Here is a 14,207-nt window from a genome sequence, read left to right as displayed (position 1 = left end):
TTTTTTCTGAGATGGCAAGTGAAGGATTATGGGGGAAAAAACTTTAAAAATATTCATTCATTTTATTTCATACAATCTTTTTGCAAAGAGACAATTAGAGGATCATAGATTTAAGAGCTTACAAGGACCTTGGAAATCATCTAATCCCACTGCCTCCTTTAATAAATAAACAGAGGCCCTGAGAAATCAAAAGACTTGTCTACAGAAAGAAGAGTAGCCACTATCTGAACCCAAACCCTCTGACTTACTTTTACTCCTATCATAGATAGGAAACCAGATCCAAGGCCCGAAGGGTCCTTCCCAAGACTGATATAGGTCAGTTAGTCCAACCTGCTCATTTTACAAATAAGAAAACTGAGTCACAGAGAAATTTAGTGATGTGCCTAAAATCCTTGACTTTCTTTTCAGTAGGACTCCAAATTCAAGGTTCTTTCCATTGCCTCCAATTGTCTCAGAAACCCATTATTCTGGCTGTCAGAATTCAGCCAGGCTGAATGGAGGAAAGGAGCCCATATGCCAAAGAGAATTGGCCACTGGGCCAGGGAAACAGTCCATTCAATAGACTTTCCTTTAAGTGTCTCTACTCTTTACTTCTCCCTAAGCCTGAAGCTTAGAAATTAAGCAGCAATCTTCCTTAGACTTCTAGCCAGAAAAGAATGACTCTCTCTGTACCCCATCAACTTCCAGAAGCCCATCTCCCAGCAGCAATGGTGAATGTGTGCACATGGCAGTGAGCTTGCCTGGACAAGCTGGATTCTGAAACTCAAATTCCTGGCTGGTTCCAGCTAGAACCTTGATTTTAAGGAAAGGGTTCACTCTAACCATGTCATTCCTTCACAGGTTGTTCTGTTGACAAATCTCCATAAGATTTTCCATACATGTCCCCACAACAGTTTCCTTTATCCCCTCCCTACTTTTCAGTTATCTTCTATGTGGTGGCTTTCCCCCATTCCAATGTAAGCTCACTGAGGGCAGTTGCCCTTATATTTATATATTTATATAAATTCTTATATATTTATATTTATATTCCCATATTTCTTATATTTATATTCCTATATAATATTCTTATATTTATATTCCTACTCTGGGCACATAGTAAGCATTTAACAAATGCTTCCTGACTTCACTGGTTGCCTTTTCTCCATGGCATTTCTTTTCCTGAGCACTGGTCATTGAGAAGTGATCCTAAGAGGGATGCTTCTAGTCTTGGTAGCAATCTGATTCAGACTGGGAGCACCTGCATCTGGGACTAGTTTTCCATCCGAAGGCAATTGTTGTAACAGCTTCTGGGGGAAGAAAATGGCCATCACCAAAAATGCATTACAGAAGAAAGAACTAAGGAAACTCAAGCTCTGCCTTCGTAAGCCAGGATCTCTAAGTTTGAGTTGTACAGACAGTGCAGGTCAGACACGAAAGTGGACTATCTCTTCAGCAATCCCTCCTTGCCTTTTAAAGGTCAGGTTTCACCAGGATATGAAGGTGGTCTGTCTGCATGAATCTAGAGCAAGGAACAGGACTGAGCTTTTTGTTGATAGGAAGAAAGTTACCTGTCCTGCAGGTTCTTTGAGAATACGACCTGATTAACTTTTAACTCAATTCTCAGCACAGTGACTGGAATATAGTAGGTAGGGCTTGCTGATAGACTGACCCAACCTCTACTTGAAGACCTCCAAGGAGAGGTAACCCACCAATTCTCAAAGCAGCACATTCCACTTTGGGTCTGCTCTAATTATTAAGTTTTTCATTTGGTTGGTTGATTTGATTTGTTTTAGTTTTCAAGATGATTTCAAGCTTAAATTGGTTTCTCTGCAACTTACACTCATTGCCACTGATTCTGCCATCTAAAGACAATCCTTCCTCCAGCTTTTAGTCATTCAAATACTTGGAGAGAGCTATCCTATTCCCCTTTGGGCCTTTTCAACTCCAAGCTAACCATTCCCAGATTCGCCAATTAATCCTGATCTGAACTTAAGTCCCTTCACCATCTTGACTAGCTTCCTAGGAACTCTCCAGCTAAGCAATGTCCTACAACTGAATCCCCTAGATATAGCCCTTGAAGTCAAACCAAATGCGAAGAAAATCACCAACAAAATAGTCAGTTCCCTGCTTACATTGATGAAAAATGGAGACAGCCTTCCTCCATTAACAAATATCTTCATCACACGAAGAGACTATTTCTAACTATGTGCCTGAAGACTATCTGACAATGAAGATTTAAGTTGTAGCTTTGAATGGAACATCTGCTACATATTTTATCTAGTATTCACACTTCTAGGTGTCATTCGTACTTTTCTTTAAATCTTGTTCTTCTTGGTTTCCATTCACTTATCACAATAAAAACATGAGAGTCATAATAAAAACTCCAATGGTTATGTTTATGTAGATATGGCAATTCAGATGATATTAAAACATTCAGTTGATTCAATATAGCTTGTCTGTGGGCTTTTCTCATGACAAGGAGACAAGCATATTAACTTACTATTTACTGAACTTTAAAATGAGGAGTTTCTACTAAATAATCTCTAAAATAGATTCTTTCAAACTCTAAAATCTATGACCTGATTCTACCTGTGTTCCAAGATGGCTCCATTTTGGGGGGTACATTTGATGTTTAGATTCTTATCCAGTTAAGCCATACACTTGTAGTTACAATGTTTGTTCTTGCTGTCAAGACATTTTTTTCAGTTGTGTCCAACTCCCTATGACCTCATTTGACATTTTCTTGGCAGAGATACTGGAGTAGTTTCCCATTTCCTTTTCCAGTTCATTTTACAGATAATGAACTGAGATGAATAGATTTAAGTGACTTGCCCAGGATCGCAGAGCTAGTAAGTGTTTGGGGCCAGATTTCAACTCACGAAGATGAGTCTTCCAGATTCTAGGTCCAGCACTCAATTTGCTGTACCACCTAGCTGCCCATAGGCAACCGTGAAGTAAATCTAAAAATAAATGTAGAAGTATTTCCTAAAAGAATGGAAGAAAAAGGTCCTAGGGGCACCCTTTAATATCAGTTTTCACCAAATTCATACCCTGGGTTAGGCCAAAATCCAAAGAAGGGATCTGACCCTATTAGAATAATGTCAAATATCCTATAAACAGTGTGTGTGTGTGTGTGTGTGTGTGTGTGTGTGTGTGTGTGTGTGTTTCTTCCCTAGGTTCAAAGCATCAGGGCTCAAAATATTATTTCAAATAAAGATGAAGATTCCAGAGTCTAGAAGAGTACTGGACTCATGTTTATTTAAGAGATGATTATGATGCATTTTCATTATTATGTTCCGTTTATTTATTTATTAACTCTAGGCTAAGAGGAAAAACAACTGCATGCAGTATCAAAATATGCTTATTTGCATCTGTGTCTGCAATCACTCTGAATATGTTGAGTAGTGAATTAGAGCTCATTTCTTTACAGTACGTTCAGAAGGGTAATGGCAGATCAGTGTGAAAAAGCTTAAGAACAAGGCAGATCCATAGCGCCCTATAGACTAGAGAGTCCAAACCGATGGAGAGAAAGTTGATGACTCAGAACCATAGAGCACTTGGAACTTACTCAGCATTCAGTGACTCCATAATGACATATGTAACTGTGTCATTATAGCCAGTTATATACTTGGTCAGATATTTAAGTCCTGAGTGTTTTTATGTCTTTTTCATTAAGTCTGATCTCGTTTCCTCGTTCAGATCCTAGTTACTCTAGGAGAAAAACGTTGCTTTTTAATTACTTTGTGACTTTCATTCACAGAAGAGTACCATGATCTTCACTGAGGGAGCTACTACTTAATTGTTGCTGAAATGATAAATACAAAAATATTTGAATAAAGATATTAAATCATTTTATACTATGAGTCTGAGATCATATGACCTTTCTGAAAATGTCATACAGAAAAACTAGCCAACCACAGCAGTTTTCAAAAGCATTTATGAATGCATGTATATGTATATACATACATTCATAATTGTATATATGCATGCATGTATGTATGTATGTATGTATGTGTGTACATAGAAAGTATTTTTGTTGCTATTGTGCAGTCATCTCAGACATGTCTGACACTTCATGTCCCCCTTTGGGGTTATCTTGGCAAAGACACTGGAGTGGTTTACCATTTCCTTCTCTAGCTCATTTTACAGATGAAGAAACTGAAGCAAACAGGGTTAAGTGACTTGCTTAGGGTCATACAGTTAATTAAGTGTCTGAAGTGAGATCTGAATACAGGTTTTGCTGACTCCAGGCCTAGAGCTCTATCCACTGCACTGCCTTGCTGCTGTATGTATTTATGTGTGTGAATATGTATGTGTTTGTATATGTATGCATATGTGTGTATACATATATATGTATGTGTGTATACATTTATACATATCTACATATACACATAAAGCATGTGGGAATATATATACGTATATATTTACATGGATATGTATATATGTTAGGTTGAATTTTTTTTTTCCTTTGCAACAGGAAAGAATAAAATCTACACACTATAGTAGTATGACTTCTAAATAAGCAAATGTTCAGGGACTCTATTGTCCTGATAATTCATTTCATAAGGACAATTTTATTTTTTAAATACATACATATACACACATGTATGTATTTATGTGTGTGAATATTCATGTGTATGTATATGCATGTATATGTATGTATGTGTGTATATTTGTGAGTATGTATGTACAAATATGTGTATATACATATGAATCTATATATGCGTATATAAACACATATATATCCATGTATGTGTTCATCCTTCCTTGCTGAAGAAGACCGTGCCATCAGAGAAATGATGACATGACTTGCACTTGACTTTGTTTTGAGTGGGGGAGGGCTGTGCAGGTCACCAGCCTCACTTCTCCTCCAGAGCCATCTGAATCCAGTAACCAGATATTCATCAGGATGACTAGAGATGACCCAGGATGAGGAAATGGGGTTAAGTGACTTGCCCAAGGTCACACAGCTAGTGACAGTCAAGTGTCTGAGGTGAGATTTGAACTCAGATCCTCCAGACTCCTGCACCACCTAGCTGCCCCTTATATCTACATATATATACATTTATATACATATATATACACATGTATATTTATGTATATGCATGCATATATGTATATTCCAAATATTGACTGGTATCCATTAAGATTTAAACTAATATTATAAGAATTTTTATTTTCTTTTATGAATTTTTATTGTTTGGGGTTCAGGATCTCTTTACTTTTTGAGGAAGTTATTGAGTTGCCTGAAATCTGACCCATGGAATATAAAAATTTACTTAACGTCTCAAACATTACTCAGAGAAGAAGCCAAAAGGGCTCCCCAAAGGAAGTGAATTTGATTTGAAGAAAGATCCTCACAGTGATTTTCTACTTAGGGGGAAATATTTTTTTCACACCATTAATATCTATTGAAACTATATATGTATATATATACACACATACATATATGAACATATGTGTATATATAAACATACATGTGTGTGTGCATAAAATACCTATCCCCACCGTGTGCATGTATGTATATGAATACACATATAAAATATCCATAAATTCCACATAAAAGTTTTCTTAAAAATCAGTGTATAGAAGATGTTAGACATGCTCTGTTTCCCTAATCACTACCATCCCAAGCCACCAGTACTCCAGGTCATAACCAGCTCTGTATAGCACTCCTCTGGTTCTACCCTAACCCAACTCCTCTCCTATCTATATCTCACCCTGGTTCTAGCCATCCTTTCCTGAACCTCCTCTAACCTAATGAAGTGAACAGAAGCAGAGTGGTTAAGGATTATTTGAGGCAAAGGGAATTAAAAATCACAAGTTGAACCATTACTTAATGCACTTCATCACAAATCCTCCATCCCCCCAAACCAATTATTTATTTAAACCAGGAAATACCTTAATAAAAGGAAGGGCTATTGAAAGGTGTGACTCATGGCTGGGTTGAGTCCACGTGACAGACTACTGACACAATGTTCTGTGAGTATGCTAAGCAGCCTGGCTGTTACTCTTCCTTCCAACTTCATAAATCAGGATGACTCTGAGGTTTCCAGAAGGTCAGCTGGGGAATAGCCTTCCTGGACACTCAACCACAACTTATGAGTGCATATCCTGTCTAAGCAAGCCTGTGCTTGGGTAAGGGCTGCCTCTTCTGTCTTTTTTCCTTTGGAGCAGGATCTTGTAAGAACTTGAAAATCCTGAAGGCTTGCAATCACAGTAATAGCATCTCTCATAAGCAAATCAGAGTCAAGGATATCCCCTGCCCAAACGGCCATGGTGGACAGAAAGAGGGACATGGCCTAATCAGGCAGTTCAATCATTATGATTGCAACAGCAGCGGCAGAAGGAGGTTTGTGCCAAATAAGGAAGCAACCTCAAAAAATGGCCATTGGAAATCATTCCCACTTTTGGCATTTCAATGGAAATGAAATGTAAAATGACTAACAATGTTTCCAAAACTATTTGTGTCCTAACCAGCCTGCAGCAATAGCCTCCCCAATGAACTGTGCTAGTACTGATAAGATAACCATTCATATACATCATGAGTCTTTAAGCTTTGATATCCTTTATCTGTTTGGGAAGAGGCTTACTGCATATCTAATTCATATTTCTACAATAAATACCTTATTTTTTTACTTTTCTCATCTCTGAAGAAGCTCTCCAGTCAGTCAATAAACATTCTTACTATGTGCCAGATGCTGTGCCAAAACATTAGTAATACAAAGAGATAAAAGTCAGTCCCTGCTCTCAAAGAGCTCAAAGTCTAACAGGGGAGACATCACCAAACAAATACACCCAACATGCTACATACTGGATGAAAAATAGGAAATAATGAACAGAGAGAAGGCACTAAAATGAAGAGGGGATGGGAAGGTTTCCTGTAGAAGATGGAATTTTAATTGGGACTTGCAGGAAGCTAGAAAGTAGAGAAGAGGAGGGAGAATATTCCAGTCATGGGAGACAGCCATAGAAAATACCAAGAGTAAAAAGAGGGACAGCAAGAAGGCATGTGTCACTGGAGTGTGTGTGTGTGTGTGTGTGTGTGTGTGTGTGTGTATGTGTGTGTGTGTGTGTGTGTGTGTGTGTGATAAGAAAACTGGAAAAGTAAGAGAATGCTAGGATATGAAGGTATTTGGAGGCCAAACAGGGGATTTTGTAAATTAAAGGTATATTTTTAATGTTTCCCCTGAAAGTTTCTCTTATACCGAGATAAAGTAATGAAATTGGCTCATTACACAGAATTTCACAGTTCAGGAAGTACTAAATTCTCTGTGTGAAGGCAGGATCAACAAAAAGCCACTGTTCCAATAAGAAAAAATATGACCATGTCATATTTGAAAAAATTGGAGTTCTTGTCCTAGAACATCTCAGCACCTAGAACCATACAGCCAGATAGACTTCATCAACGCTGGGCTGGCTCATGGTGGCCTTTGGGATTCCTGCCCTGAGTAAGCACATTCTGGTGCACACATGACACATTAGCCGTAGTAGTTCTAAGATACTATGGAAGATAACAAATCAGGATCTCATTTCAGAAGCACAATTACACTTATCTACATTGGAAATTTTTCTAAACATCTATGACTTAAATGCAAATGGACTTGAAAGAAATCAAAATTTTACCCCCAATATTTAAAAAAAAAATCTGTTTATGCCCCAGTAACCAACTTATTTACATGAAAACCAGACATTTCCATTTTTAACAAACAGTGCGAATGGGTGTTTGAGGTACCAAAGTATTTTACTCAGAGCAAGGTGTTTAATATCCATCAAGGGAATTACATGAAAATAAAGGAAACTATCTTAACCAAAATTCTATCTTTAACATTTAGCATAATTTTTCCCAAACATGACTATAAAATTATATGCCTATATGATACATTACATGTGTGTATATGTATGTATTTACATATATGTATACAATATTTACACACATATATCCATACACATACAAATATATGAGGAGGTATATATATAAATATATATAATATGCATATTATATACCATATAATATATTATATATAATATTATATAACAATAATATTGTATAATATATAATATAACATATATATTATTATAATATATAATATAACACATTATATATTATACAAATAATAAATGATACACAAAATAATAATATTAAAATAATATAATAAATAATGTTTCATTATATATACATATAACATATACATATACATGTATTTTTTTGTAAGGGACTTACTCTCCAACTTCATGCAGGACAGGTGCTGGACAGAGCATAGAGTTCGACTGCACGCTTACTGGTTTGACACCTAAAAAATAAGGTATTGCTAAATTAATAAATAATTACACTGCACAATCTCATGATTTCACAAGCAAGGCATGTGGCAAACAGGGTCAAATTTGTTGGAAAATATAAATGTTACAGCAGAAATATGTGTAGACAAGTCCTTTTGGGAAGGAAAAAACTAAAACAAAACAATAGAAAAGGGACAGAGGGGGAGGGAGAGAGAGAGGGAATATATCATATGATCAATAAACAGTCCAGTGTATCATTCATTATCCTTTTACAAGATAAAATTGACATAATTTCTGACAATATGAAATTATATGAATTATATGCTTCTTCTGTTCTTTATGAAGACATAATCTGATGATGCAAAAATAGTGACAGAAAGAGAAAAAAGAGCATGAATGACCTAAGGGGAAAAGACTGAACTTACAATTTAGTTGTTTTTTTTTTTTAAATTTCTACCAACAATAAACTTTTCTTCCCTCATATCTTCCCCCTCCCTATAAATCTTTACTGTCTCATGCCCACTTAGAGCAGATAACCCAGCTCCCTATTTCACTGAGATTGGTGACACCCAATGTAATCTCTCTTAACTTTTTCCTTCATGTTTCAAATCTCAGCATCACTATTGACTGTCTCCTGATTCCCTCTTATCACAGATGAGGCACTTCTCACCAAGATCAATCCCTCTCTATCCCCCCACTTGAACCCAGGGACCTTCGACTTCCCCCAAAATGATCCTCCATCAATAATCGCACTTCTCCCATGTATCTTCCATCGTTCCCTCATCATTGGCTCCTTTTTGTCTAAAAACACTGAAGTCTCCACAAACCTAAAAAAGACTTTCTCTTACACCTGATCCAGTTACTGGCTCATCTCTCTTTCCTTTCATAGACAAACTTTTAAAAATATGTATATTCTTATTTTCTCTCCTTCCTCATTTTTCCATTATCTCTTCAGTCCTCCTGATTGATCTTGAGCCTCTATCATTCTAGTAGGACCATGCTATGATCATCAACGATGATCATAAACCACAATCACAAAATTGTGATCACAAAATACAAGGGCCTTTTCTTCCCTAATTCTTATGTTCCTACAGTTCATGACTGACTGACCGCTCCCCTGTTACTAGATAATCACTGGCTTGACTTATGAAAAAGTCTCTCCTGGTCTATCTCCCTTCTCTCTAGCCACTCCTTTGTCTCCTTCAAAGGCCTCTCAATATCTTTGTGACCATTTAACACTTCCTCAAGAGGCTGCCTCAGCTTGCTTCCTTCCTCCTTACACTCTCACTGGACACTTTCATTTACTCAGAACATTTTAACTGAATGCTAGTCTTAGTACTGAATATTTTCTTACCTCTTTCATATTGCCAACTGCTTATAGGACATCTCACCTAAATAATGCATCAGTACTTCAAGCTCAGAAAGTTGAATATATCTATTCCCCTAAGTCTCCTGCCTTCACCTTGTTTGTGTAGGACACCATCATTTACCATTCTCCCATAATCATAATCACAAGAGTTTATGATTTTTCCTATTTCTCATAATCCAATGAGTCACTAAATACTATTGAGTCTACTTCTTTGAGGTCACTAGGTGGTACAGTGAATGGAATGCTAGATCTAGAGGCAGGAAGATCTGAGTTCAAATTCAGACTCAGATATTTAACAGGTGGGCAAGTCAATTATCCTCTATCTCAATATTTTCAACTGTAAAACAGGAATAATAAAATGAAAGATAACCCTTCTCAGGGTTATGGTGAGTTTTAAATGACATATTTGTAAAGTGCTTAGGACATCGCTTGGCACATAGTAGGTGGTTAATAAGTGCTTATTTCCTTCCTCCTCTCCTTCCTTCCTTCCCCCTTTTGTCTTTTCTTTCTTATTTCCTTCATCCTTCCTCACTTCTTTTCTTCATTTTCTTCCTTCCTTGATTGCTTCCTCCTTCCTTTCCATATACATATATACATATATATATACACATATATATACATATACATAAACACACATATATATGTACATACATGTGTGTATACCCCCTTATCTCCACTCACACAGTCATCACCCTAGTTCATATCATCATCACTTCTTACCATTACTGCTACAATGGTCACTGAATTGATCTCCCTACCTCAAGTCTCTCTCACCTTTAATCAATCCTTCACCCAGCTGCCACACTCAGATTTCAAAGCAAAGGTCCTTGCTTAAAAAGCTCCCAGGGCCTAGTGTTGTAGTACACATCTGTAATCTCTGTTGCTGGAGAGAATAAAGCTGGTACATTGCTTGAATTCAGAAGTTTCAAGCTAAAGTGAGCTAAGTAAATCAGGAATCTGTACAGGGTCCTTCACCAACACGGTGAATTCCCAAGAGTGGAGCATCACCAGCTGTCTAAGGAAGACCAGAATGACCCAGGTCACAAAATGGAGAAGGTTAATGCTTCAATGCCAATCACTAGTGTGAGCTAGCCCATGAGTGGCCACTCTACTTCCAGCTCGGATGAGATAGAAAGAACCAGTCCCAACATGTTTTGATTCCTGGATGAAAAACAAACTCTTGTGTTAAACATTAAACCCTCTTGACAATCTGACTCCAGCCAATCTTTCCACACTTATTCCATATTAGTCTCTTTTACAGGCTCTATGCTCCAGATAAACTAGCCTAGAACTTGTCCCCGTCTATGACGTTCATCCCTTATCTCTACGACTTTGCATTCTGTCCTTACCACTACCTCCTGAAAGCATTAGCTTTCTCTATATCTCACCTCCTACATAAGGCTTATCCCCAAATCCAGGCTGCTGCTCCAAAATTACTATGTATTTACCTTGAATATGTTTTATATTTACTTTCATGTATATATGTAATCTTCAGGAATTATTTTGATCTGAGGTTTGCATTCTCAGTACTGATACATAGAAGTTTACTTTAAAAATGCTTTTTGGATTGTTGAATGACTGAGGGAGATATAAAATCTTCACAACATGGTCCTACAACATAGTCCTTACATCATAGCTAAAACAAGCATTCATCATCATAATAAAAATAGAACTATTTACCTGAGAGACTTTCAAAGAGTTTCAAGGAGGAAAGGATTATTTTCAGTCTAGTATATCAGAAAAAGCAAAATTTGGTTGAGACCTTAAAAGATACATCTGTTCACCATCTCATTTAAAGCTGAGTTGTTTAATGCCATGGAAAGAAGACTTTCCTTAGCATTCTGTAAGTGCTATGAAAAAGACATGCCTATTTTATGTCTAATTTATCTAAATAACTGCCTATTCAACATAACTTTAGAATGGATTCTTTACAATGAAAATGGTGATGCTTAGGAATGAAATAGGCATCAACTTTATTATTCTGGAGGTTTCACCAGCCACCAATTAGTACCAACAGAGAGAAACAGAAACATTCCATCTGGATATCTTCAAAAACCCATGCCAGACAGCAAAAGTAACCCAGCTGACACAGAGCATAAACTTCCAAGAGAGCAGAAGCCAGATATGGAAAAATGTTTGTAAGGGTCACTGACTCAGAGAACGAGTCATTAAGGGTCATGTAAGTTTTTTAAAAGCATCTTAATTTAACTGAAGCATCTTTTGAGATACCTCTCTCTCTCTCTCTCTCTCTCTCTCTCTCTCTCTCTCTCTCTCTCTCTGTCTCTGTGTCTCTGTCTCTGTGTCTCTGTCTCTGTCTCTGTCTCTCTCTATCTCTCTCTGTCTCTGTGTCTCTGTCTCTGTGTCTCTGTCTCTGTCTCTGTCTCTCTCTCTCTCTCTCTCTCTTCTGTCTCTGTGTCTCTGTCTCTGTGTCTCTGTCTCTGTGTCTCTGTCTCTCTCTCTCTCTCTCTCTCTCTCTCTCTCCTCCAGAGAAAAGAAAAGTTAGCACAAAGCATGGTAACCCTAAGGCCTTTTAAGTACTATCACTTAAGAAGGTCAAAGCTATGTTGTGTTTCTGTTTCTGTACCTATAGATGTAAATAACTGAGTGATTTTTACAAGGACTGGAAGAAATTAAATCAAGGGCTTGATTCTTACAGAATTTAGAGATCCCTCTTGTCTGATGTACATGGAATTCTCTCTGAAAACAATGCCTCATATTTTCCCATGCACTCAAATATAAATAAAAATGACTAACAATAAAGGTAAGGATGAAAATAAAAAGCATAAGAAAATTCATTGTGATACATTATGATACATGCAAGCATACATATATACATACACATGTGTGTATATATGCATGTTATGTGTATATGTGTATACATACATATATAGCACATGTGTGCGTGTATATATATACATATAGCATATATGTATATACACATATATACTATATCAGCATCAATCAATCAAAAACCAGTAAATTAATTATCTACTATAGTCCAAGGACTGGGCTAAGCTCTGGAGATATACACACAAACATATACATACATACACTCCCTACTCATAAGAATTTACATTCTAATATGAAGGCAAAATAATATGCCAGTATATATAAACAGAATATAAATAAATAGGAGGTAGTTAAATAAAAGGAAGTTGGGAAGGAGGGCAGTAGAAATAAGGGGGCCCATGAAAGCCGGTGATCTGATAGCTACATCTTCAGGGAAACATAAGATTCTAAGAAGAAGAGGAAGGAATACATCCTACAAACATGGGAGATAACCTGGGCAACTGGAGATGATTTCACTGGCCTCCTTTATTATTTATCATATTCACATATATAATTTTATCATTTAAATTATGTTACAAATGCTAGATATGTATATTATATAATATACATATAACATACAATAGATATTTACCCTTTTCTTTTTGTTATTTACGTATATATATATTTGTGTGTAGATGTTTGTATTATATATGTATGTATGTATATATATGGGTATATGTGTGTGTGCATTTGTCCCAACTAAAATTCCATTTTTACAGGAAACCTTTCCCAATGCCTCTTCATTCTAGTGCCTTCCTTCTATTAATTATTTCCGATTTATCTTGTATAAGTTTGCTCTGCATATATTTGTTCACATATTGTCTTCCCCTTTAGATTGTGAGCTCCTTGAGGACAGGGAATGCCTCTAGCTTTTTTTTTTTTTTTTTTGCATTCCAGCTTTTAACACAGGAACTGGCACTCAGTAAATAGGCGTTAATAAATGTTTATTGATTGATTGGAGCTGGAGTGCCACGTGTGGGGAAGAGAGAGAAGTCCAGTCTGGTGAGACCATAGAGTGTAGGAGGTAGAAGCAATGTCTAATGAAGCTAGAGAGAGGTCTGAGCATTTGAGGGATAAGCTTAATGAGTAAAGTTGCAATTTTCTGGAAAAGCCAAGGGTTGGGATTAAGTACAGCTCTGAACATGAAACCAAAAAGTACACATAATAAAGAGATTTTATTTATGCCTACCCCCTTGTAACCAGCTTTAAATATCTGACTCTTAAAATTAGAAGGTATGTTGAAGATCATCTTTTTCAACCACCAATTGCAAGAATTGCTGCATTGGAATCAATGGAGAAATTCTCTTTTTCCTTTATAAATGGGGGGGGTGAATAAATATAATATTTCTTTTTAATAAATAGGAAACCTTTTTGTGATGGTTCATTCAGCTAATAAGGATGTAATTCTAGGATGATGGGAATACTTACTCATGGTATAGGTTTCATTCACAGTAAAGGTACAGGAAGCACTGTTTTCACTTCTGCCCACCACAAAACCTCTTCCTGTCAGCACAATTTGAAATTCCTCTAAAAAGCAAAAGGAAAACAAACATTTGCTTTAATATTTTTAAATTTTTATAATAGCAACCCATGGAAGTATCCAATAAGCAGCTTGAAATGTTCTCTTGTGACGATGATGATGATGATAATGCCCAGTAAGTGCCAGACACCATTAAGTGCTTACAAATATCTCATTCAGTCTTCACAACAGCCCCACAGGTAGGTACTATTATTATCTCCATTCTACAGT

The 14,207-nt window shown here is 36.6% G+C and overlaps 1 protein-coding gene across 1 annotated transcript in view; it reads right to left on the bottom strand.

The window, feature by feature from the left end:
* ANTXR2 (ANTXR cell adhesion molecule 2) overlaps positions 1-14,207 on the bottom strand; it is a 208,238-nt gene that overhangs the window by 133,095 nt on the left and 60,936 nt on the right. Inside the window, exons 9-10 of the mRNA XM_072623281.1 lie at positions 13,886-13,984; positions 8,204-8,273 (exon numbers count right to left, since the gene is read on the bottom strand). Coding sequence (XP_072479382.1) covers positions 8,204-8,273; positions 13,886-13,984 — 169 coding nt within the window. The remainder of the gene's footprint in view (positions 1-8,203; positions 8,274-13,885; positions 13,985-14,207) is intronic.

This window comes from Notamacropus eugenii, chromosome 7 (genome assembly GCF_028372415.1).
Source record: "Notamacropus eugenii isolate mMacEug1 chromosome 7, mMacEug1.pri_v2, whole genome shotgun sequence".
Taxonomy (NCBI): Eukaryota; Metazoa; Chordata; class Mammalia; order Diprotodontia; family Macropodidae; genus Notamacropus; species Notamacropus eugenii.
Note: the sequence above shows the minus strand (reverse complement) of the source record. Positions and strands in the feature narration are given on the sequence as shown.